The 26,955-nt window shown below is 33.3% G+C and overlaps 2 protein-coding genes across 2 annotated transcripts in view; one reads left to right on the top strand and one right to left on the bottom strand.

Annotated features, from left to right (window-relative positions):
- The first annotated feature begins 649 nt into the window (after positions 1–649).
- Positions 650–26,955, top strand: part of LOC130649219 (mitochondrial dicarboxylate carrier-like) — a 51,318-nt gene continuing 25,012 nt past the window's right edge. The window contains exon 1 of the mRNA XM_057455470.1: positions 650–654. The gene's annotated coding sequence lies outside the window, so the exon portion shown is untranslated. The remainder of the gene's footprint in view (positions 655–26,955) is intronic.
- Positions 1,571–26,955, bottom strand: part of LOC130649216 (transmembrane protein 94-like) — a 32,418-nt gene continuing 7,033 nt past the window's right edge. The window contains exons 2-35 of the mRNA XM_057455466.1: positions 25,420–25,553; positions 24,933–25,117; positions 24,328–24,409; positions 24,137–24,215; positions 23,380–23,482; positions 22,866–22,952; positions 22,233–22,343; positions 22,085–22,123; positions 21,225–21,338; positions 20,357–20,540; positions 20,224–20,273; positions 19,758–19,823; positions 18,568–18,686; positions 17,594–17,687; positions 17,158–17,263; positions 16,480–16,582; positions 11,662–11,740; positions 11,177–11,262; positions 10,720–10,747; positions 10,373–10,452; positions 9,981–10,038; positions 9,788–9,871; positions 8,636–8,783; positions 8,136–8,245; positions 7,794–7,893; positions 7,122–7,230; positions 6,401–6,525; positions 5,644–5,738; positions 4,836–5,084; positions 4,125–4,276; positions 3,120–3,217; positions 2,797–2,890; positions 2,401–2,571; positions 1,571–2,001 (exon numbers count right to left, since the gene is read on the bottom strand). Coding sequence (XP_057311449.1) covers positions 1,929–2,001; positions 2,401–2,571; positions 2,797–2,890; positions 3,120–3,217; positions 4,125–4,276; positions 4,836–5,084; positions 5,644–5,738; positions 6,401–6,525; positions 7,122–7,230; positions 7,794–7,893; positions 8,136–8,245; positions 8,636–8,783; positions 9,788–9,871; positions 9,981–10,038; positions 10,373–10,452; positions 10,720–10,747; positions 11,177–11,262; positions 11,662–11,740; positions 16,480–16,582; positions 17,158–17,263; positions 17,594–17,687; positions 18,568–18,686; positions 19,758–19,823; positions 20,224–20,273; positions 20,357–20,540; positions 21,225–21,338; positions 22,085–22,123; positions 22,233–22,343; positions 22,866–22,952; positions 23,380–23,482; positions 24,137–24,215; positions 24,328–24,409; positions 24,933–25,117; positions 25,420–25,553 — 3,595 coding nt within the window. The 3' untranslated portion in view covers positions 1,571–1,928. The remainder of the gene's footprint in view (positions 2,002–2,400; positions 2,572–2,796; positions 2,891–3,119; positions 3,218–4,124; positions 4,277–4,835; positions 5,085–5,643; positions 5,739–6,400; positions 6,526–7,121; positions 7,231–7,793; positions 7,894–8,135; positions 8,246–8,635; positions 8,784–9,787; positions 9,872–9,980; positions 10,039–10,372; positions 10,453–10,719; positions 10,748–11,176; positions 11,263–11,661; positions 11,741–16,479; positions 16,583–17,157; positions 17,264–17,593; positions 17,688–18,567; positions 18,687–19,757; positions 19,824–20,223; positions 20,274–20,356; positions 20,541–21,224; positions 21,339–22,084; positions 22,124–22,232; positions 22,344–22,865; positions 22,953–23,379; positions 23,483–24,136; positions 24,216–24,327; positions 24,410–24,932; positions 25,118–25,419; positions 25,554–26,955) is intronic.

Raw genomic sequence — 26,955 nt, 5'->3', positions numbered from 1 at the left:
TCTACACACACTTTCTTTCCATTGACAAATGGCCGTGAGATCCCAATAAATATAATAATAATAATAATAATAATGAATATTTTTAGTGGCATGTCAAGTAGGTAGAAGTCAATATCATTATAGCCAAATTGACAAAACATTCCAGAGCTTTCACACCCCTCTCGCGTACACAACAACCTCGCTTCCGAAGTCTCATTTTTTGATATGCTTTTTTCATCTTTTTTACGCATTTCAGAGACGCCTGGACTCGACGTTATATGCTTGTTCTCCTGGGTGTACACTCTTTTGTTGCAGTTTTACAAATAATAAAGAGAAGGAAAAAAACAACGAAGAAAGACTGACACAGGAGGGTTTTTTTACGCATTTTCAAGATGCTAACATTTTCCCGCCATAAAGTGGAGGAGAATATACCATCCATGGAAATCCAACGAAAATGGCCAGATATGCTCAACTTTCTAATGACTTGTGTTATTTAGGAAAAAAATAATACAGGTTGTGTATCTCTCCTGTTGGAACGCTGGAAGCAGAAAACAGTTAGCGTGTTGTATGGTCAACTTAACAAATATTTACCTACAGTTCGGAGTGCCTGGCAAGTTGCCTACGTGGACTTATTTCAAAGCATTTGCACCCGTATAATTGACGGCTGAGTTTAAGAATATATTTTCAGGTTCGATGACCACTGGTTGATTTTCATGGTCGACAATTACGCAGGTAAATCTAGTATAGTATGGAATAGACAAGTGAATGTGGTTATGGAAAATCGAGTCATGGATACATATACTGTTGAGAAATACCAAAAAAAGCAACAACAAAGAAGTTTGACACTAAAATTAAATTCCCGGGAAACTTAACAATTTTTTTATACGTGAAATTGAATGTCACAAAATAAACGACTCAACCAATCGCGAAATTAAAAATAGTTAATCTTGTTAACTGGAAATTGCGACTTTTCCGGGGAAAAGCATGCAATTAGCAACAAGTGTAGAGTGTCTCCTTGGTGTTGTTATTGGTAATCAGCTTTGAGGAGTATGTGAGAGTACAACCTAGTCCTTAGGCCTCTTTTACGTGCATATGATATAAGCCTTAGATTACAATTACTGTTTTACTGTGTATGATTTACACGCTAGCAAGAAAAAGATGCATGTCTCTATTTGGATTGGTCCCACTGTAAAAAGAGGAAAGAGCAAGAAAAACAGTAAGTACACGACGGTTATCTCCAGAACAGACAAATTTATTTTTCTATTTTCAACTAGCAAATTCGTCCTTCTAATATAAGAAATTCTCGGCTCTAGTGCATTCAAGGGTGTCTGGAGGGTGAAGAAACCCCCTACCTCGCCCCTAAAAAAATGCTTAAAGTTTAATGTGGCAGAGACTTGCACAAAAGATGTTTTACCCAATCTATGGGCGTAATTCTCAAGATTTCCAACGTGTAGTTACCACATAATTTAAGTTTTATTTTAAAGTCCTGGATGAAATCCGATTATATTTCCCGGCTTAGTCCCGACTTTGTCAAATTACCTGACCGATAATCAACGGTTTGATTCAATCAAGAAACCACGACGGAGAAACATTTTGTTAGTATTCACTTTTTATTCACATATTATTGACTAAATGCTTTAACTGATATATGACATTTCATTTTAATTTCCGTGTCCTTACATCCAGATTGGATAACCCAACAACACGTATTCTGAATAGCTGTTTGTATCAGCATGATATTACAGAATTTTAGGTGCATTGCAGTTCAGAAAACAGACTCTACGGGTAAATCGTATTTGTTGACGAACTTGGTTGAACACGCATCCCGTGTACTTTAATTTCGTGAAGAATTTACGTGTGCATGTGTTATCAGGAATTCGTGTCAGATCTTCTATCATGCTAGAAAACTCTGAAGAAGCCAGCAATAAATCGACTCTGCATAGTGAATATCAGACGGGGGAATTCATTCCAAGTTTTGTGTCAAACTTTAATCTTTCGCGTTTCTGGAATCGAACATAAGCCCTATAAACAAAAATTAGTATAAGGATTTAGCTTTAAAGAAAACTTTATATTTTTTAGTATTTTGTTCTAACTTGCTGATAAAATAGTTCTCACAAGTTTCTTAAGTATGTTTCTCCGTAACAAAGACGTTGTAGTAGTGTTAAAACTCTGCTTCTTACCGTTTGACCTACCCTCCTAGACCTGACTTAATGAAAAGGTGTTATTTCTTACTCTAAAATTATTTCTGGCTGCCAAAAATTTAGATTCTTCGTTATTCGCGAAATTTATGCTCGCGAAAAAGCTTACTTACACCAATTTAGCGATGTTTCCACTTTTTACTTCGTAACTTACTTGAAATGATACATTTTCGAAAAGTACAAAAACTACAGCCTAGCAATAGTAATGCAAGGTTTTACTAACCTTATATATTTGCGCTTTAACACCTCATTAATCATTACGAGAGCGAACAACCATACCACGCAAACAGCATACAAGTACGGTGAGACATGCTTTATGCTGACGTCAGCAGATGAACGCTCGTTTTTCCAGTACGATAACGAACAAACTGTGTAGACAAGTTGTAGGATAAAACTAGGTGAGAAAAAATTGTTTTTTATTTGAGAGAACCATCTTACTGGATAGAAAGATAACCAATAAAGTCTTCTTTCAGTGCTCTTTTGACTTCATCTCGGGGCTCTGGAGACGAGAATGCAATCGAGTGACAAACAAATTCAAATTAAATCTTAAATGAATTTGCAGGAAATAATATTTCGCTCATCGAAAAAAAATACGCCCAAAGTGAAACAAGGGCTTTACCTTACAATAACGCAGACACACCACGGTTTATTGTGAAAAGGTGATTTCTTCCACAGGAGCTGAGTACGGTACACAAAACTCACCGATAACATAACTGCAAGTAACAAAAAAAAACAACAACAATAAAACTGGGAAAAGAAAAGTACAATTTATACACAAGAAGAAGAACGAGATAAAAATAGCCCTGTTGTCATGAAAAGCTTTATTATTATGGATAATAATATTCGAAATAATTGATACATTCGAAATCTTTAACCCTAGTTTGAAAGGGCGTATTTTCTTAAACACATTAGACAAGAAAATAAATTAGCACATAGTCTTACTAAAAGTAAGTGTGATGTACAACAAAACCAGATCTTGTGCCATGTAGAAACCACCCTTTAACTGGTCACAGCTACCATGCCAGTGTTCTGATATATTTCTAAAGAAAACATTAAGTGAGTGAGTCAAGATGAATGAAACGTGGTAAAATCAAAGGGATTAAAGGAAATTAGCATGCTAGAAGTTTTAGCTGTGTTTCATTGTGATTCAACGTGGTTGGCGGAAAACATCATGTGTGGTTATCTCATCTGTGGTAAATATGATGTGTTGGTTAAAGGAACTTATCGGTGGTAGCAGTTAACAAACTTTTCTCAAATTTTAGAATTTTAGAATAACTCAAGAGATTCTATAGGAGATTTTGATAGAAAAAACGAACGGATGAAATATTATATTTGTATTTTCTTGCATCATAAAATTTTGTTATATGAAGCAAATTAACTTTAAAAACAACAGTGGACCGTTTTTAAATATTTTCGAGGAGAATTGAAAAAAAAAACACACTAAATTGTTGTTGTTATAGAAAATTTGAGTTGTAGATTTAAGAGCTTTCAATAAGGTGTGGGCACAGTGTATGATTTGCATTTACAACAAACTTAATCTCATCAACTTGAATGATTAGGGGAATAAAAAGATATTGACTATATGAAACACAATATTGCAGTAATTAGTAATTAGAGTAATTAGCGTCTGTTAAAAAAGCAGACACTAATTTCTTGTTTCCCAGTTGATATCCTTCGAACAATTAGCCAGTTCAGTATCTCAATAAAATATCTCACTGATTTCCTCTCCTTATCCCAAAACGTTTCCGAAAATCAAACTTAAAATGTTATTTTAACTTTATACTCTCTCAACTAACGTGATACAAAGATTATTCAGAAAGATGAAACAAAATTACATTACAAAACCATCGCTGATATGCTTTTCTTTATAAAAACTAACGCGGTGGTGTGCCTTTTCTAGTGTGAATTTTTTTTAAGGGTTAATTAAATTAAAGCTTGTCCAAATACCTTGCACCAAACAGCCAATGACATTCCAAATTCGGTAAATTAGCATTGGTACAAAACGAAAACAGTAGCCATGGTAATACAAAAATAACAACAAAAACTGCGTTTAATCCAAATGTCGGAATAAACTGCTTAACAAACGGATAAACAAATTCCTATAAAAACAAATTACACGTAACAAAGATTCAAATCTGATCTTTTGGATATATTTTAAAACCACCTTCTGTTCTGATATCACTAGATTAATGTCCCCATCTATATATTTTGAAATGACTTTGTATGCTGGTTCATTTGTAACAATTTAATTTTTCTGATACCGTAAATTCATGATAAGCGCCCGGGCGTTTATTTAGTTTTTAAGCTTCAAAGGGGTGTGCTAATTCGAGCTGGACACTTATTTATCGCGCTATGATTTCTGAAAATAGGTAATAATATTAGAATTCCAGGTAATGCAAACATAAAAATGGGGGGATAAACGGAAAGCTAGAATAACTTTTGTTATTTTGTTTCCCATTTCTGCAAGTGAAAATCGTATGTCGCTGAAAATTAAGATGTTTTTAGAAAAACTAAAATAAACTCATGTTTCTCAAGGCGGGAGACGTGGGGTGGACTATTTAAGGGGGAGGCTTAATCAAGGATTTACGGTAAAGACTTTGATAAGATGTATGATCAAACAAACAAAAACAACAACGTAAACAAACAAATAAACTTTACCTTTTTATTTAAGTTGTTTTGTTTGCGCTTTCCCGTGATCATTTTCATAAGACCGCTATTGGCTGGCGTGCCAATCAATGATAAACTCAGTAGTGGTACGATAACACATATCAACCACAAAAGTTGAATGCCGGTCAACGGTGGCGGAAGTAAGGCGAGGGAGGCGAATAACATTAACAATGAAAGTGACAACTGACAGGACAGTAAAAATAAAAAGCAATTTTGACATCCAATAGTCAATCGCCGTGCCTAAAACACAAATTAATGTTCGTACAACTCGCACTAAAACTGTCTTTTATTATATTACATGTGATCAACTAAATTAAATAAGAAACTCAAAAAATTAGATAAAAGGGATGTAATTTTCTGAATCAAATTTCTCCGATAAAGCCGGGAGGATTCTTCCCAGGATAAAGTAATAGAATTTTCATACCTAAATGCACCACAAGGTAATTATGCGAGGAAAGAACGACTAATTAAGTGAAAGTATCAACTGGAAAAAGTTAAATTTAATTATGTTAGCACGCGCAGTAATAAATAATCATTTACAAGACAATGGTGAACATCATTTTACGGCTACAGAAATTCTATACATTTTACGTGAAGTAACTGAAAATTTACTCTAAGAATGTTTATTTTACAAGTAGTTTGCACACATTAGAACAACAAAAATGACGCATGCGTGTCGCACAAAAATCAAGTTATCACCATTATGCAGATTAACACAAAAAACCTCAAAAAATCCCTACATCATGCCAATATTATCACGTGAAGTAGTTTTGGCAAGTATGATTAGAAAAACACGAACCTCGCATAACAGAGCAGCTATTGGAAAGACATTTGTTCTTTGACACGTCAGTGAACAAGTGATACTGTTTAAAGACATGCTCAGTGCCAGCAACCCTAGAAATGCACCAAGTGAAATTTTCATTTAACTATAAGAGCGTTATAAAGACTAGTCGGTAAGGCCTGCGAAAATCCACGGGTTCGACCGTCCTTTTTTATACCGCAGTACTTCCGGTACCATTTTGTGTGACAGACGTATACGAGTATTACAATATAAACTAGTCGGTGGCCCGTGGTTTCGCCCGTTCTTTTTATACCGCATTGAGAGCGTCTCGTTACTTGCAGTACCATTTTGACAGAGACAGACATACAGACAGAAAGCGTAGCGTTTGTAAGAAATACAAGAAACACGGTTATATACAGGGTAAATTTGAGATATTTTCTTACAGAAATGTTTTTTATGCGCCATGTTGTCCTGGTTACTTGTATATTTTTTCTTGTATATTTTTGACGCAGATACAATAAAAACACGGAAATCGAGAGCACGGGAAAAATTGCTGGGCAAAACTATACAAATTTGATTTATCAATAACGATTCCTGCTTGAAGTGTTTTGTGCTTTATACACAAACCCTGCGGTGGAGTATTTTCCAATTTTATCGAGAAATGTTATTCGCTATTTTTAATCACGAGATCAGTGTTGCTTATTGTCAATCACGAGATCAGTGTAATGTCATCTACAACAATCCTCACAGAATAATTTTTAAAAGCCCGATCTACCTTCTTTTGGTGCATCCATTGAAACATCAGATTCTGATACTGAACGTTCTCGTGTAAGCTTTCTGGGGTGTAGCTGGGGCGGCTTCAAAATGCATGGTTGGTGGATAACTGGTTCTAAAGCAATACTGAATAAAAAAAGAACATAGAGTTATTGTTCCTCTATGCGCATGCTTGCGTTAATTCTGTTACATAGAAAAACGACCCTCCATCCCAACAGTTATCCCAGTGTATTAAACGTAATATTCTGTAAGCTCATTAGTGTGTTAACTTCGAGGGCCGTTTTGATAAAAATTAGAACAAACAGTAGAATAGAAATGCTTTTGCGAGGTTTCTTCACGTTTTAACGATTCGAACGTTAAATGACTATAGCTATACTGACAGAACTGTCAATCTTTACAAATTTTCCTGATGCTTTTTTGATATTTTAGTTTAAATCTATCAAAAAAATTTTATCTGCGTCCTAACAAAAACAAATTCAATTTGGAAAACTAAAAAGCCGAAAAACACCATTGAAATTTCTTATGGCGAAAAGAAGCTTTTCAGATTCTCAAGTTTTCCATGGCGTGCCAATTCGTACAAGCGAATGCGCAATATCTTCCTTTTCTTTAAATAATGAGAGTAAAGTAGAAACACCAAGTAGTAGTAGCGGAAGAAGCTTATAAGGTTTATTTAGATAAGTATTAACACAAAAAATTTCCTAATATAAAATTAATTTAATAACCTAATATCACTCTGCGTCAAGATTTCATGATTTTTCGAGTTTAGCACACTCCCAACACAGCATACGATTTCGCCATACTCTTGCATGATTTTGACCATCTCACTAATGGCTAGATACAAAAACGTGCGTATAATAACAATTTAAAAACTGATCATAAAAAGTATAAATGACTAGGCTGTATGTCTGGTTTTTTAAGAACATTGAGCGTAAAGAGTTGTTGAATACAAAAACACTTTAACCCTTAGAGCATGAATTGGCATTGCAGCGACGGCGAAGTAACAAACCGTCTAATGGTCACAACACGTTCTCACTCAAATTTGAGATATAAAAATAGAGACCCATAAAGAAAATTAAATTTCCCATCTGGTATCTGGTGGCAAGAAATCGCGTTTGAAGATCACCAACGGTCGGTGAAAAAACAATGAAAATTTCCGGTTTTTGAGATACGGCTGCGGAGCCTAGGGGTTAATAATAAGACATCGCAATCCTGCAGAAACGAGTGGAAAGCCAGCCTGCTCGTTTCAAATTCATTAATTCATTCATTTCATATACTTAGGAGTGCCTAATACTAATAAAAAAATTCGGCTCAACTTTTTTCACTTTGCATAAGAAAAAATCGAAATAACTAAATCATATTTTTCAGTACACATGACTAAAAGAAAATGCGCATACCAGGAGAACTGCAATCCGTGAAGAGTGGAACTAAAAGAGGAACGTCATCTACTTTTTCCAGGTGTGATCTCATTCTTTGTATACCTTTTGGTAACTTGGACTAAATATGAAAAACGGATCAACAATTTAAGACATATTGCATTAACGACTACAAGAAAGACGATAACAAAAACGGCAACAATAACGATGACAGCAAAAACAACAACGACAACAACAACGACAACAACAACGAAGCCGACGACAACAACGACAACAACACAGCCGACGACGACAACAACAACAACGAAGCCGATGACGACAACGACGACAACAACAACGACGACAAAAACAGCAATAACCTACATTGTTGCTCAACCAGTATGGCTCTATTGCTTCTTCAGGTTGTCCTGGATAATAATCACCCGTCTTACCCAAACTAATTGACGTATCGGTGCCACGACGTCCAACCATTCCTTTAAACAATACAATCGAAATTATCTTCAAAATGTTCTAATATTTTTCTTCATTAACACCAAAAAAAGTAACCCATATTTCTGCACCGTGTTGAACTTACTATTGTACAAAATGTACAAAATAACATTAAAAAAAGTGGTAAGAAGAAGACCGCAAACGCGCTTAGTAAAATGTTACAATAACTAGTTGATAGACCTGTAAAACATTACAATAAACTAGTTCGCAAGTTTCGGTTAACGATAGGGTAGTCACTTTTTATAGACTTTTGAGGAGATTCAGGGACTTTTAAGAGAGCAAATGAGTTGACGTTGCAAATTCCTGATATTCTTGGCAGACCAAGCGCAATTTATGTACAGGCCATAAAACAGCAGTTTCACACCAATACTTACTAAAAGCCTCGTTTTCATCATCCTGTAAAAGAGGCATGGATTCTGCAACCGATGAAGAAGCTTCGTCAGCAAATGTTGTTTCGTTGTCTTCCGCTAGGGAGATATGGCAATTCCATCCAGTCTCTAACCCTAATCGCTGGCAAAAGACCTTGAAAGAAAAGAAGTAGAGTTAACAGGGAGCATGTAAAAACGCACGGTTTCCAGATTCTAACCCTTTTCGGTCCGGGAATCCGCCCCCTGACGTTTTTTTTTAATAACTTCTGATTACTTTCTTATATGGCTATGGTACTTACTGAGTTTCAACATTTATCTATTAGACACCTGCATGCTAAATTTTTAAGTCCCATACCTTTCAGAGGCTTTGATATTGGCCATTACTCGAAACTACCCCTAAAATCTCTATGAAATCCTTATAATGGGGAAAATATAATAACTCCCGTTAGGATTATCCTTAGAACTTGAAACTTGCAACAGAATTGTGTTTCATTAAGAAGAATCATTTTGAATAATTTTGACACGTGACTAATGCGATTTTACTGATTTTGTCGGATTTTACCCGAAAATCGGAAAAAACGGATTTTCGGGCAATTTGTGGCAATTTTTTATCCGATTCATGTAAAAACCGGAAGATATGTTAAAAAAATTTTATTTAGCTTTCAGAAACTTCAAACAGAATGTAAAAATTCGCTCTAGAACAAAAGTAATTATATTTTAAGCTGATAGTGACATTTTTAACAATTTTCAAGCTTCTGATGACGTAACAGAAAATGTGCTGACGCAAGCAAAAATTTATTGCCGCCATTTTGTTCCTTTTATGACGTACTATAATAGTGCCAAGTTTGATTCAATTTGAACAATCCTATGAAAGGTTTTTGAGGGGGGGGGGCGGAATCCGCCCCCCGGTCATAGTATGCTCGAAAAACCCCGGACCGAATAGGGCTAAAGGGGCTAACTTATTTAGACGTTTTCTGGAGTTTTTTGAAATACCATTTTAAACAATTTTTTTTGAGAAAATATTTCTTTCAGACTAAATTAAATTAATTAAAGAATTTTGAATGGCCACGTGAGAAGAACCTTTGTTTTCTTTGTTGAAACTCACCATACGTACTACTAAATACTAAATAGAGTTTTATGTGGACGTTATAACCATACCCTGCTTAAAAGTTCATTCTCATATGAGAAATGCACAAAACGTATCCCAGCGTTGTCGAGTTGTTCGACCATGTTGATAACATCCTAAAAACACATGCCGAAAAAAGAAATTAATTTAAAAATTAAATTCAATGAGACATTTTTTATCCATCCATAATTTTCGAAAAAAAAAGAGAAACAGACAGGTACAGACCTCTTTCAAAGCATGACTGAAACTCACCATACCAAGAAAGATTTGCTTACATATGTTTCTGAAAAAAAAAAGATAATGTTCTTGGGATATAGGATAGGTGGAAGAAATCAAAGAAATCATTGGAATTCTGTTTAACCATGTCACGATCAATATTATTTGCAACATTAGTTGCTTTTTTAAAGCCGGTTTCCATTTAGGCAATCTTTATCACAGCTGTCAACGTCTGTTATTGAAAATGCGCATTAGAAATTGTTTTGGGTGCAGTCTGTATTTAACAGCCTTGAAATGATTCAAGTTCTCCAAATGGACCAATGAAAAATTCAAAAACACTGCCATCTCTTATTTAAACTGATGCAATACTCAGTATGATTCGTTAACAATGTGTAACTTACTTCGTGCAAGCAGTTTGATTTTCGTGTTCCATGGGTGTCAACAAATCCTCGCATTTTAAATCTTTCTGTGTTTTCTTCATCTAAACACCAGTAACAAAATATCATCATCGAAAAATTTTCATAGGCTATAAAAATTAACCACAAACTAGTCAAATTTTAGAAGAATTAAACTCAAAATGAAAGCAGGAAAATGAACAATCTACTGAACTTTAGGGCTGCATAGAAGAACAAATTTTGTTTCGGCGCTAATTGTACTTTGTCTCTCTCAGTTGGAATACCATTATGACTTCCTCTTAAGGTTAAAAACTTAACATTCCTTCACACATAACTAAAATAAATTATCTTACCCACAAAATACTTTTCTTTGGTGTATGACTGAAATAAAGAAAGAACGTTATGAGTGAAAAAGACAATGAGATCAATAACTTATTGCGAAAAACAGTAAGGGATATGATAGTTTTGTTATACAGGTGATTAATTGTCAAATCACATTTTTTAATGGACAATCCACAGTACAGTCTGTATTAGGACTGTAATTTTATGAAGACAAAAGTCAGCAAATTTTTAGACTTTATATCTAACCTGACTTTAGATTCTAAGAGAAATTTAACAAGTTAAAAAAGTATGTCTAATATATCAACAGCATGAATAACTGTTTGTGATCTTTAAAATACCCTTCCTGTTTAAAAATTCATTTCCATTAATGTACAGCTTCTGATGCCACATAACATAGTGTGTATTTATTCACATTAGAAAAAGGTGAAGAGAAAATCTAAATTTTACTGATAAAATTTAACACTAGACCTATTTATGACGTCATCAGGTATATTGTTCTCTGCTATTTCTTGTTCGGTAAATTCAATTAAGGTGTCTTTAAATTCTGTATTTTCCTAAAACATAACAAAAATATTCGCAATTTTAAGGGTGACAGAGATTGACAAAGCTTTCTTCCAATTCGCTTGTTTTTATTTAAGAACTCCAAAAGCATAGCCCTTTTACTGGCTGCGATTGCCCTATGGGGTTCACGGCGTTTTAGGGGGTGGAGCCCTCTGCTGTTTTTTCATATGGGAGGACAACGGTGTTGCATCCACGAAACAAAAGGAAAGGAAACTAGCTAATAAAAAATAGATACATTTTGTATGCAAATGTCTTGTTGAAGGGAAATAATCAACCACAGCTCAGTAAAATCGGGGAAATTCATTTCAATTTTACTCAAAATCACGACCACCAAGGCGTTAATAACATTTGCACAGTTGGCTATATTGCTAATAAAAAAATATAACTTCTACCTCTAATACTGGTCGATACGCAAACGCAACACATTTGCCAGTGATGTTCATTCTTTGGAAGAAACTTAATGCTTTCAACCTAACAAAAAGATAAAGAAGTGTCAACTATTTGTACACATCCACTTAAAATGTACTTTTTTTACAATTGAATACATTTTTTTAAAAAAACAAATATTATAACAACAAAATAGCGTAGAAATTAAACAATTAGTTGAAAAGTTTTGAGGTCGGACTATAAAAGCTGGGTAAGCTAAATAACTTTGTTGCAGAAAGATGGAAACTGGCATCAGGTTATCATTTGTAACTTAAACATGGACAACATCAGCAAATCTTGGATTTATTGTTTTTTATTAGTAGGAGTTAGGAATTACTTAGAATTTGTGGATATCAGAGGGATAATAAAAAATTGATTCAGAAGCAGAACAAATGTTAGAACAAGAAGATTAAAATAAAAAAGTTAGGATAAAAAAATATTCATAATTTTTGTTATATCTCTTGTCTTTCTTTGAAGTAAGAGATAGAAACCCTCCAAAATAAACTTATTTCTGAATTATAAAATTAAACTCTGGCAATGAACTTTCACAAGATTAGGATTAAATTAGAAAAAATAAATTCTGAAAACTTGCTTCGAGATGGAAGCACCAACAAAAGAACGCAACCCTTACAATTTGTTTTGGAATAGAAAAATGTTAAAGCTTTTCTTTCATTTAACAGTTGTAAAGAGACCTAGTAAACCCGAGCAATCTCTATCATGCATAACACACTGCTCTTGTGCTAACTTTTGTTGTAGTTGGAACACAAGTGTTAAAAACTTTGGTATCAACCCTTTTTAGATAGGCATGCTTCTTCATCTAATGTGCTAATTTTTGTAAACAATACAAATAAAATTAAATTGTAAAAAACACTTTTCGGGACTATTTTTGCCACACATCAATTTACTAAACTAAAAAATTTCTGTGGAATTAAAAATTTCCACCAGTGATACAAGGAAATCTGATTACAAGGGATAACTGAGCATAAATTCTTCTGCTGAAACAATTTTTTTCAGACACGGATTTGACATTTTTTGAAGGAGGTTAGAGCTAACCTAAAAATTTGCAGCATTAAATAAAAGTTTTCACATTCAATTGTATGCATGCACCACTTTTTTTGTAATACATTTACCCTGAGTACTTCATGGGTCTGTCTGCCTGACTAGAGTTAACTTTTTCTTTTCTAAATTTTGGACATAATTTGGCACAGTGGACAAAACTCATGACGAGTGACATAAAAATGTTTCCTGTCACCTAAAAATCATTTTTAGACATAAATAGTTTTTGATAGGTAATAGGATTGTCACTTTTTTGTCAGTTTATGCTCCACAGTGTGGACTCAGTGAGGAAGATAAAGATAAGTTTTATGATGAGTTAATAGCAGTCACATCAAAGTTTGGAGACACTGAACTTGTCATGGTGGGCGGCGACTTTAATGGTCATGTTGGGAAGTCATCTGAAGGTTATAGAGGTGTGCATGGAGGCTATGGATTTGGGAGCAGAAATAAGGAAGGGAGAGATTGCTTGAGTTTGGAATGGCAACGGACATGGTGGTTTGCAACACATCATTCAGTAAGAGACAGAGTAGGCTGATAACATATGAGTCAGGTGGTTGTAAGACACAGATAGATTACTTTTTGGTTAGAAAGTCAGACAAGAAAGTGGTGAAGGACGTGAAAGTTATATCGGGGGAAGAGTGTGTTTCCCAGCATAGGTTGCTGGTTTGTGATATTATCTTAAAGAGTGTCAGAGAAGCCAAGGGAAAGTACAGGCCCCGTCGAAAAGTCTGGAAGCTGAAGGAAGAGATTGTAGCAAGACAATTTAGTGCAAAAGTTCAGCAGTTAGCCTACAATAGTCATTGTGATAGTGACAATGTTGAAAGTACTTGGACTACTTTGAAGAATTGTCTTCTAGAAGCTTCTGATGATACCTGTGGGTGGACGAAAGGACCAGCTAGACATAGACAGACCTGGTGGTGGAATAATGAGGTTGACCAGTGTATAAAGGAAAAGAGGAAACTTTGGAAAGAGTGGAAGTCAGGTGGTAGTAAAAATATTTACTTAGAAGCTAAGCGTCGAGCTCGTACAGCAGTGTATAAGGCAAAATCAGAAGCAGAGAGAAACAGATTTGCAGATGTGTTAAGAAGGGAAGACCAGCGCAATGAGGTATTCAAGATAGCAAAGCAAATGATGAAGACTAATCAAGATATTGTAGGTGAGAAGTGTTTTGGCTAGCACAGAGGAGGAGAAAAGGGTAGCTTGGAAGAATCATCATCCGAGGTTGCTTAACACTGAGTTTGATTGGGACGAGGGTAATTTGTCTGATGATGATGTCGTAGAAGGGCCAGCCATGCAGATCAAGACAGAATGGGTAGTAGAGGCTATTAGGAAAATGAAGATTGGCAAGGCTGCAGGAGTATCAGGTATTGTTGCAGAGATGGTAAAAGCATCTGGATATATTGGAGTTAAGCTTATTACAAGTCTTGCTAACCAGATTATAAAGGATGGTGCTATTCCGAGTGAGTGGCAGTCGAGTGTAATAGTGAATTGTTTCAAGGGCAAGGGTGATGCATTAGAAAGGGGTAACTATAGAGGTTTGAAGTTGGTTGATCAAGTAATGAAAGTTATTGAAAGAGTGATTGATAAGTTACTTAGAGAAAGAATTGATATAGATAAGATGCAATTTGGTTTTGTTCCAGGGCGTGGCACTACAGATGCAATATTTTTACTCAGACAGCTTCAGGAAAAGTATTTAGGAAAGAAAAAGAATCTCTATTTTGCCTTTGTAGATTTAGAGAAAGCTTTTGATAGAGTGCCACGTAAAGTTATTTGGTGGGCTATGAGAAAATTAGGTGTGGATGAGTGGCTAGTTACGATGGTTCAGTCTATGTACAGCAATGCTAGAAGTCGTGTGAGGATTAACGATTCACTTAGTGATGAATTTAGTGTAAATGTTGGTGTACATCAGGGTTCTGTACTTAGTCCTTCGTTGTTTATTCTAGTCTTAGAAGCGCTGTCGATGGAGTTCAGAACAGGTTGCCCATGGGAGTTATTGTATGCAGATGATTTGGTTCTCATAGCAGAGTCGATGGAAGAATTAGTTGAAAAGTTTGAGAAGTGGAAGAAAGGACTAGAAGAAAAAGGGCTGAAGGTAAACACAGCAAAGTCTAAAGTCATGATAAGTAGCATTGCAGCCAAGTGTGACCTTGTAGTTGGAAAGTGGCCTTGTGGAGTTTGCAGGAAAGGGGTTGGTAGTAACTCAATTTTTTGTCAGACTTGCAAGCATTGGGTACATAAGAAGTGCAGTAGTATTAGTGGAAGGTTAAGAGCTGGCATACAGTTTGTATGCAAGCGTTGCAAAGGTGAGATTATAGAGAATGAAGTATTTCCAGCTTTAATGATGTACAACAGTGGCTCGTTAGAGATAGTTAAGAACTTCTGTTACTTAGGTGATATGTTGGGCAGTGAAGGGGGTGTTGGAAGAAGTGTTACTTGCAGGATAGGTTCTGCTTGGAAAAAGTTTAGAGAGTTACTTCCTTTATTGACTAGCAGAGTCCTGTCAATTGAGGTAAAAGGTAGGTTGTATGAGGCCTGTGTAAGAAGTGTTATGTTGTACGGTAGTGAGACATGGGCAGTGAAGCAGGAAGATCTTGACCGTTTAGAAAGGAATGATATGAGAATGGTTAGGTGGATGTGTAATGCCAGTCTGAGAGACAGAAAGAGTTCAGATGAGCTAAGAAGCAGGCTAAGTCTCTGTAGAATTAAAGATGTTATCCAGATAAGAAGATTGAATTGGCTGGGGCACTTAGAAAGAATGGAGGAGGATAATTGGGTAAGAAAGTGTAGAGACTTGATAGTTCCTGGGGCAAAGCCCAGAGGCAGACCGAGAAAGACATGGCAGGAGGTTATAAGGACAGACTTGATAGAGAGGAAGTTGAGTTTAGATCTAACACAGTCTAGATCAGATTGGAAGAGGGTCATTAATATACCCCGTCCAACCCATGCTAGCATGGAAAACGGACGTTAAGCCGAGAATGATGATGATGATGATGAATTTGTCAAAAAACAGTATTATTTTGACAAAATTTAGTGTAAGAGGATTCTGAAAAGATGACATAAAAATATGATGTCTTGTCAACTAAATATTGTTTTAGTCCAAATTACACACAAATTATTTGTGCTCCTTTTACGACATGAAGGTTGCAATTAAAAAAGAAACAAAAGTGTGCAATTGTAAAAATATTTAGAGGAAGTTTATGTGGAGTTTCATGATGCATGATGCAAAAAAAGATTTTAAGCTTCAACACACCATAAAAATATTTATCGCTGTGTTTTTTTTACGTGGTTGAATGCCTTCATGCGCAATAGTTTCATTTTGATAATCTGAGTCAACATGCATTTTTAGTTCAAACTGAAATTTTCTTTCAGCCATTTTAATGGACATGAATCCAAATGACTTCCATTCCAATGAAAAAATTATGCAAACAAAGTCGATGTATTTACACGGTCTTGAGGTTGAATAAAAAATTGTCTCTAACACGAAACTCCATGTAGCTAAACGACCTCTTAGGCAATTTTTGTAAACATCTTTAATAGAACATAAACTTATGAGCAACGTAAGGGACACAAAAATGCGCTTCTTAAAAATAAATTCTAACGAAAATAGCCGTAAAACTTCTAAATAAGTGAAAGACATAACTAAATACGAAATATGTTAATAAAATAGTGAGAAAACTAAATAAAACAAAAAGCCTCAAAGAAAACAAAAATATGATGCATATACTTACTTCTCCGCGTGAGTTAATTCACATATCTCTTCCCCATTCCAAAATTCAGAACATGTATCAAATATAAGATCAGCAGAACCTTGTGTTAGCAATTGTGAGACACCTGTTGAAAGAATACAGGTATTACAAACTTACACAAATAATATCTATCTTGACTGGAATAACCTGGAATTGATAGTGACTTCAATATAATCAGAAAAGGTATAGGAAACTATACTTCATATTATTGAAAAATAAATCTCTATCTTACAATACAATATTACTTCAACAAATGTTCATCATATATCAAAATGACTTGAACATGAAATGAATAGGGGCCAGATGCTTAAACTTAACTATAATCACAGAGGTATAAAAAATGCAACTCTATGTAAAATGCATAATATTGTAATAAGAACACTGAATTGTCATCATTACACCCATCATACCCATCATAATCATTATGAGCATGAGAAGGACGGGGCTGATCAATAATTCTCTAATCTGATCAACACTGTATTTAGGTCTAAGCTCAAATTTATCTGCAGCAATTCTGTTTATCTCCTACCAAGCCTTTCTTGGTCTACTTTCGGGCTTCGCCCATGAAAATCAAGTTTCTATACTTTCTTACCTAATTCAATAAAGTAAATAATAACAAACAAATATTTAAGCCTAGAAATTTCATGCTACAATGCGTACCATTTTGTCCTTCATTAACAACTGACGATATGATACATGGTACATGTTTATCCTTCACTAACGACACAAACACATTGTCAGTGCGTGTTAAGTCTGTCGAAGTATTCTAAAAGAAACAAATCCAATCTGTAGTAAAAAATAATAACAATATATTCAGAAATGTGAGAAACAATAAAGTACATGTTTGAGCCTTTAACAAGATCCGATTCTTAAACATTTTAGGAGGCTGACTAAAAGCCTTTAATTAAACCTAGCTCTAGCAAACTTTTGTTAAAAAAATTATTTGAAACGTAAAATTTAGAAAAATAAATACTCGTGTGGAAAAATTGATTTGAACAACACATGTGTATATGAATCTAGTAAAATGTGACAAAAAAGTTCTTGACCTGATATGTCTGTCTAACTTGATGAGTCTGCTAAATTAAAAAAAACCTACCACTTGTCTGTAGGCGATAATAAGCTGTTTGTTTTTATACATATTGATAATACGATCTTGAAATCCAATCTCTTTCGCAAAAGAACACATGCATCTAAGCACAATAGCAGTTAGGAGATGTACACAGGATGTAAAATCGTAAAAGCATTGCCATAACTTACAATTTTGAGTGTACAGGGACTAAAACAGCATCTATATCCCAAGGACAGTTGTCTATAGAACAATGCCATAATTAGAAAAATAACCAATCAGATATGCTTTAAGGTCCAAAAAGTAAAAATTGCTAGGATTGTGCAAAGCTCTGAATGATCTCAAAGACTATTTATTGTAAGCGGTTTTTTAATCCATCAGAACCTATAAATATTAACAGGACCATTACCCCTGTGTATTTTTTATTAAATATCCCACTGTGTAAGGTAACCACTATCAAAATACAGCCAACAGGAAATTTTCAAAGCAAAAAATATAAAATTAACTTTAAATGAAAGTTTTTGACACAATCAAAAATTTACTACTTTATGCTTGCGGTCCTACTAAAGTTGGATGTCAAATGTTGATACACACTTTTCCCATGAAAAACAAACAAAAAAAAGAAAAAGAAAGAAAATATTGTTTTTTCTGGAACTTTGCAGAATGTGATTTAAAAGTCATAAAACAATAAAGTAAGAACGCCCAGAAAAATAACCTAACAAGTGAATAAAATTATTGGTGGCTTCTAAAAACTTGCTTGATCATATTATGCAAAATAACAACAATTGTTGATCATTCTTACCCACAGACAAAACAAAAATCAAAAGTAGGTGGAAAGTTTTTACTATTGCTTACTTAACCAATTTCACTTAGAGTATTCTCTGTATTTAACGCCCATTTTCTATCTAACGCCCCTCTCCAAGAAACACCCACTCTAAAATCTCTAAAAATTAATTAAACGCCTAGGGCGTCAAATAAAGAGAATACTGTATAAGCTTCCATACCCTCGAAAGTTAGGTACAGCTGATGAATTTGCTGCTAAGGACAGATGTCGAATGAAGTCATCATCTCGAATTGATTTCAATGGGTACAAGCATGAGGAATTTAACAGGATATTTATTCCCTAAAATGTTCACAGTAGAAACTTAAATGCTTAGAAAGAAAAGATAAAAGATCGACAACAACAACAACAACAACAAAAAATTAATCTTGTACATTTCGCTTGACAAAATGAGATAATAATACTGTAGACTAAAAATATGTGTAGTTACAGAAAAACATAAAAAATGCACGAAATGGCTTTATGTGTGACTACAGGATAATGATGATGAAAAAACTTCAAATTTAGAAGGATTAACAAAAAATTCAGGAAGGAGAACAGGCATATATTGGCATATGTCTTTAGATTTTGCCCCTACAAGTATGAATGCATACAATAGGTTGAAAATCTCCAAACACTTTTGTAGAATTTGTAAACAAATTTTTATATAAAAAAATTCTTAGGTGAAACATTGTTGAATTTATGTTGCAGAGCTCAAAATGTTCTGCAACAAAAAAGCTCTTTTCATTCTCATGATAATAACGTTCAAAAACTTTGACAATTATTTATTCTTCATTAAATTATAATGTAACGTTTATCTCGAAGAAATTTTTTGAGCGTACAGTAATTTTATATTTTCTATTGTAAACATTTTTAACATCAGCTTATTTTTATCATGCCAAAAAACTTTTGTTGAACGTGCACTAACTTTACATTTGTCCTCAGTTTGATGTTAAATTTTGAAAGTTCCATCATAAAACTTACTGGAACTGAGCTAGATTTTTTGTAAACTGGAGTGATTTTTAAAAGTGATTTTTTTAATGTTTTTCAATTTGTCTGAAGTCTGAATCTACATCTTAAAAACATGATATAAATTTTGCAGAATAATTAAAAGTCAAAACTTTTTAAATTTAACATCATTTATCACTTTATATTTCCCTTAAATATTGCAATTATTTATTAAGCAATTATTTATATAAACTTATTCCCCGAAAAAACTCACAAGTTCGACAAGTCTATAAGGTGTCACTAGAATACTGGGTCATCTCATGCAACCAAAATAAGTTAGAGAAAAAAAGATAGGCATGATCATTATTATAGGGAAAAAAAATTAACAAAGGATTTTTATTTATTTTCAAATAAATGATAACTTACTAAAGGTTTCAACGATGGCATTTCCTCATCCCAGTCAACATCATCAAACTGAATACCATGTCTAGACTAAAAAAAATACAAAAACAATAGAACAAATATGTAATTCATTTGTATTTCATTAATTCTATTGAACAAAGCACACAACAGCTTAAGAAAATAAGCAAACAATCACAAGTACCGATCTTTACATATATATGTTGTATTGTTTTTTTTATTAATATTAGCCTGTGGAAGAATAGAAAAAAGGAAATTACTGAAATGTAGGTTCAAAATAAGGCTGCAGGGCAGTCATTTTAAAGATACAGGCAGAGTAGGCGTATCCTCATAGAGACAACCATCTCTGTGAATATAAAGAAGGAATATGTTATATTATAACATTCAAAGAACTATGTGTTACATTTGTAGTATACAATGCTGTCCCAAACTTACAGATTTTTACAACTGACAAGACAGAGGAAAACATTACCTTAGAATGGGGTGATATGGACAATATTTCAATATCATTTCCCACTTTACCTAAAATAGTTGAAAGAAAGACTGCTGCCATTCACCATTTGAGTATTTTTTAAGAGAACTGGTCTTATGTACACTAACCATACCTTCTTTATCACATGTGGCATGTAATTCTTTTTCATGGTCTTCAAAATCATTAGTGTCAGTTTCGAGAAGATTGATCACTTCTTTTGTACGTTTTACTTTCGCTTGGTCTTTGAAAAAGAAAACCTTTTCTGGACTTGCTCTGGTATGACATAGTATCCCTTCTTTGTCAGTGCAGCAAAATGTCTGAATAGAAGGTGTATGTGAAGTTACAATTAAAAAAATTAATCTTTGGTGTTTTAGTTTAATTTCTTCACTTACTAACAATCTTGTAAATTTAAGTTAGTGCCTACATGGCAATTTTAGATTAATATAAAATCAGGTTTATTGAAGATAACATCTTTTTGTTGCCCTACTTACTGTCAACAAAAACCTAAGACGGTTATCAGACTGGTTAAGGCTACACCCAGGCATATTTACTATTGTCCAAGCAGAATAAATAATTTAAAAATTTACAGAACTAAGAATTATGCTAACTGTTACTTGCCAACATTGAGATGACCACTAGTTCTAGACACTTGATGTAAAAAAAATTTCTTTAACAAGCAGGTACTCATGTAGAAAGACTACATATATCTCCAGTATGATAAGGTGTAGCACTTGATACCGCATGCCAGTGTGGTATAAAGTGCTTACCAAGTGTGTCTCCCCCCATGCCCTCATTTCTTAGTGAGATATAGAAGCCTTAGGCTATAGTACATTATGTTAATTAAGCACTCCCTACTTAAATAAGTACTCTTTCTGTTCTTTTGAAAACAAAAAGCATTGATATCATTTATTTTTTAGGAACTTTTAAAAAGTTCCAAGTAGTAATTTTATATATTTTACTACTTAGAAAAATAAAAAAAAATAAAAATTAAAATGACATACTGTAATGCTTCCCAGGGTATGCAAAAGATCCACAGTTCTAGGTAATCCCAATGGGTCACCAGCAATGATTTTGCAGAATGAAGAAATGGCAGTCACGCAATCAACATGTTTTAACTTAAATAATAACAAAATAAAAATAACATACATCTTGTCTCATGCAAAACATGATAGATGTGCAGCCTAGATGTGCAGCCTAAAGGTTGTTAAGTAAGTTGATTAATTCTTTTTTGCTTAATTTGAAGTCTAGATCCTTAAAACAAACAGGTTGCTTTATAAAAAACATGGTACTCCTTTTACATTATAGATTCTGGAAAAAAATTCTACGTTTATAGAACAGAATCTTGAAATGTTTTTCCTTCTAAAATTTATTTTTATGAACCTAAACCTTTTTAATGTACTGAATATGAAATAAATACAGTATGGCATATCTTTCTATCTTTTTCTCATGTGGTAATCTTAAAGGGTCATGGAAACGCATTGGTACGTGAAGTTGCTGGTTGCAATAAGTCAATTGAATCAAACATATATCTCAGAGGTTTCACAACAAATGGTTTACGGTCATAAACTGAAATTAGTTTTAGTTCCCCATTAGTACTTTCCTTAGCTGCTAAAACCTTTTTTTAAATACACAAATTAGATCTCGGTAATTTTATTTTCTTACAATTCCAATAAAAAATTCAATGACTTAAATATAGCTATTTCACCCTGAACCAGGCATTTTATATATTTTATATTATATTTATTTTCATTCTTAGTCTATTCTATTTTCTTAATAGTGACTGATAAATACCACATTTTTGTAGTATAAAGAGAAAATCATATAAGAATAAAGATATAGATAAAATATAATAAAATATTACCGATACATGTTCTTCTACCTCACAATATACTGAATCCATCTGTAAGTAATGTTAACAATCACAAGAAAATATAAAAAAAATAAGAAGATGCAATCAATACATATGATTAAAACTTTTTCAAGAAATATTTGGGTAAAGAATGTATTACTTTTACTGTATGAAGATCAAACAATGTTCTTAGTCTTGCTGTCCCATACATAGTTACCAAGATCCACAACAAGGGGAAGGTTAATGGCAGTAGAGGCAAAATTGTGTACGCCTGAAATAGATTAAACATTTAACCAAGTACATCCTGTGTGAATACATGGGGAACATTTTTAGTGCATTTCTTAATTTTACTGAATTGTTATTAATTTAATGCTTTATTTACAAACCTTATTTTTTTTTTTACATAAAACAAAGCTATGTGTTAATTTTTTTAGTTTTCTCACAAATAAATGGGAAAATGTTTTAATATAGTATCCTGGTTTTGCTTGGCCTTGACAGGTACAAAAAGTTGTTAGTAATAAGTTACAGTTCTCTGTGAAATAATCACACTACTTTTTAGGTTTTCTTAGTCAGCTGAAATAAATAATATATTGTAGCAAGCCACCATGCGTCAATCAAACCTAGTTTTCACAAGTGACATTAATGAAGCATTGATGGAGGCTATATGCATATGCTTTACAATGTTGCAAAGTGACAAAAATACAGCGGGGGAACTTTTCTGCAGGTGTATATTACTCTCTGTGTAAAACACATTACAGATAATAATCCTATGTTAGTACAGCTGTTGACTTACTGGTAACAGAAGAAGCATTTCTAAATAAGGCCCAACTGCTTCTGGCATTAATTGCCACCTTAAAAGGTTCATTGCCACTGACAAGAACTAAAAGCAAACAACAAAGATTAATACATTATCCCCTTTGGTAGTAGCATATAACTGTTAACTATTCAAGATACACAAAAGTGTGACAAAAATCTTATCATACAAAAAAACTTGTATACAAAGATTTTTCATCACCAAAGTATTCAAAGTATACTTGCAAATATAGCAACAACTTGCTTTAGGAACTTCAAACTTGAGAAATTTATAAAAAGTGTTAATTAATTTTAAGTAGCGGGTGGCCTTATGGTTAAGGAGTTTGCTTCGTAATCACAAGGTCCGTGGTTCGGTCAATAGCGTGGGCATGTTTAGTACGAGTCTTTACCACAGCTACGGGTCAACCTATGCCATGTGAGGAAAATTGGGCAGGTGTTTCCAACACTGAAGTTGCTTTATCCTGTATAAGTATTCGGAATAATAAGTTACAAACCATGAATAGCCAAATAACTCGAGATTCTATGATATATACTATGAGATTGACGTCTTTCGAGGAGATTGTCACATTCTTTTTACAACTTGTTTCTAGGTATGACCTATAGAAGAAATTTGATATTAATATTAACACTAAAATTAGACAAAAAACATGTTGGCATAAAATTGCTGAAACGTTGTTCGCCGCAACAGTCACTTGGCAATAATTTGTTGAAGTTTTGCAACTTTGTAGAAATTCTATGAGACGTGCTATTATGTGCATAGAATAGCAGACAAAAATAAATGGGAGAAGAAAATATTTTTCAAAACCATGGTTAAGTCGCCTCCTAGGACAGTACATAAAGCATCAAACTCTTAAAACCTTAAAAACTCTTAAAAAATTAAATCACTGTAAAAAATGTATAATTTTAATACAAATAATAAAAATTTTTAATGTTTTACTGCCTGTGGATAAATTAAATATTTTTCAACATCAATAGTTATTTTAAAATAAGAAATAGCAAAGTTTCTTAAATTTCTAACTTTTTTCTAACACTTATTATCATTATGATAATAAGTGTAAGAAAGAATATCAATATAACAACTATAAAAGTCGTATTTTTTATTTGTTTAAACTTTGAAACTTGTTTTTCATAGCCTTTCTGGTATGCAGTTAATCTTCATAATCAATATTAAAAATAATTAATAATCAACAGTAATATTCAACTTAATTTTACACCAGAACGAGCACAATTAAAAACAGGCTACAAGCAAACCTTATTATTTTTCTAGCAGGTGCTTGTATAATTTCAAAACGCTGTCGTGGAAATGGTTTGCAACTCGCACATGCTTCCTCTAAACAAAAAAATGATCAATGCTACTTCATTAGGAAAATTCAGAGTGACATTTCAGTGGTATTTTTCTACTTCACAGTTGACAAGTTTATCTTAACTTCATCAAAGCCTACCTTCAGTTGGGTTGTATATATCGCCAGCTTCTAATGTTACGTGAGAGGTAGTGTTAAAAGATTTTGGACTCAATGAACTAACCTGGATGTAAGAACAGAAGAAAGAAGTGAGCACCTTGTGTACACAACTTATCCAATATTATAGATAATTACTCTATAATTACTCTTAAGCTGTTAGTCCATAGACTAACTAAATATCAGTATTTTGGATATTTACACTGTAAGTTGTTAGCCCAGGGAAGAGACAATGGGAATACATCTGTTTTAGAAATTTCCAATATCAGTATTTTGTGCATTTTTTGGGTTTAATTACTCTAAGTTGTTAGTCCAGGGAAGAGACCATGGAAATACATCTGTTGTACAAATTTCTAATATCCCTGTTTTGTACATCTTCTTTGATATAATTACTCTTAGTGGTTAGCCCAGGAAAGAATCCATTGATATTTTGTGCAGTTTAGTTCGCCAGTCACTATAAAGTAATGAATTACTCTATTTGGGGTGGTAGGGGGCCCTGAAATAAAATTGTGACTTAGCCAATTGTGACTTTGCAGAGACAAACAACAGGCAATATTAAAGAAAGCAGAAAAGTAAAAATTGACAAAAACCTGTCTGCATTCTGCAGGAGCAACTCGACTTGGTCCAAGAATAATGATATCGCCTTCAACTAACAAATTCCATGGGAGGTTAACAATTTTATTGTCCCGATATGTCCAAACTAATGTTATGGAATTACATTCTGGAATAGCGAGATCTGGCAAGTCACTGTATGAAGAAGCATTGAACAAGTCATCTAAAAATTAACAAGAATTAACAGCAATAGCATAAAAACTAATGCAAAAACATGGTGTCTTTATCTCTATATTAATAATAGCCGCATTGTGTCTGTCTGTTCGCCAAAAAAACGTTGATTTACAAAATGTTCTATGCACAACATATTTGATATGTATGTGGGGTTAAGTATTTAGGAACCAGCTTCTTTTTAAAACTGATAGCCACGAATGAATTAAATGACGCATAACTCCATGAATTATTCCTATTCATATTGTGTAATGGAATATGAAAATGAGCTGTGCTAATCTAGTTTAAACTTACCAAAACTTTGATTCACTTGTAATATTCTTCTTTCAACTTCATTTGATTTAAGAAGAGCTTCTCTAATTGATGATCCAATCACCGTAATTGTTAATACAGCAATAATAAAAATCTCCAGACATAATGACGCAAATCTATAAAAATAAAATGGTATGGCACTAAACATTTTTTTCTTCCCCGTGTACAGCTCAGGGATTAGAATATGATCATATAGTTAAAAATTTTCTGTTTTACTTTATAATATTTATCCTAGATGTGTGTAATCTCGTCCTTTACACAATATTGAAATCTAAAATCTAAAAAGTAATTTTTTCCTCAACAACTTGAAGTTTCGTTGCATTCCACTTGAGCATTTATAAGTACTTTTTTAGGTAAAAACAATTGATTTCTAATTACCAACAACAGGGTTAAAATTGAAATTAAGGTTGGCTTGCAAAGAATTTCTTTACTGCAACAATGTTTTTCAGTTGTGAATTTCAAAAAATCATATTTTTTCATGATGTGTTAAGCCAGGTTCACTTTATTGTGAATAATGATCTTATGTAAATACTTAATTCTTATGCATTCAAATAGGAAATCTCAGAAATAAAAATATAAGTAATGTTTGTAAACTTGTTATGGATGTGTTAACATCAATATTGAAAACAGATTCCTTAAAATGAAGACTTTTGAAGATATGCTCCATGTATATAACATTAAAATAATAACAAGAAGACCAAAATTAAAAAAAAAGATAACTGTAACATAAAAATTTAAGGCAAGGATAAAGGAAAATATGAATTTTTTTTCGTTTATTTTTTTTCTTCGTGAGATTAGGGCAAAATGTCCTAAACTTTTTAATTATGAATTTTTTTTTTAAATATTACATCTGCATCTCTGTTTATTTTGTTTTTTATGTTTACTCAGTAATAACGCTGTGATGATCTCTGTAACACTCTTTCTGTATCATACTGAAGAGGTGTTATCTAGTAAATAAATGGAACTTTCAAAAAAAAATTGGGCAATGAAGTAACAATTATCTTTGTCTTTATTTTATTTCCCTCCAACAATTGTCACAATAAAACATTTTTATAACCATAAAAAGTCATCTCATTTACAAAATGTCAAGCTATCGTCACAATTGTTATTTGAATTCAAAAAAAGAAAATGCAGAAAAAAACCATGGATTCATCAGCAAAGAGACGCATAGAACAACAAACTAATTCCACTAATTTATCTTTCGTTTCGTTATGTTTTAGTCAATATAAGATACCTGATGTTTCATTGATAAGAAACGATGACAGTGAAGAAGAAAACTCAGAATATGCATCACCCACATGTTGGATTTTGGAAATGCACTTGTTAATAAATTGTGTGACTAATACTAGTGTAGGCAAGAAATGTCATAGCGATATCAATATAGTCGAACTCAAGAAACCTGGAATATCATCAAAAATTATTTTATATAATCCTGAACACGATAACTGTTCAGAGGGAGAACGAAGCTGGTGCAGTTACCAACGTGATACTTCGACAGGAGTAAACACATACAAGCTG

The sequence above is a fragment of the Hydractinia symbiolongicarpus genome, chromosome 7 (genome assembly GCF_029227915.1).
Source record: "Hydractinia symbiolongicarpus strain clone_291-10 chromosome 7, HSymV2.1, whole genome shotgun sequence".
NCBI lineage: Eukaryota > Metazoa > Cnidaria > Hydrozoa > Anthoathecata > Hydractiniidae > Hydractinia > Hydractinia symbiolongicarpus.
The sequence above is the reverse complement of the archived record's forward strand: the minus strand, read 5'-3'. Positions and strand labels throughout refer to the sequence as shown.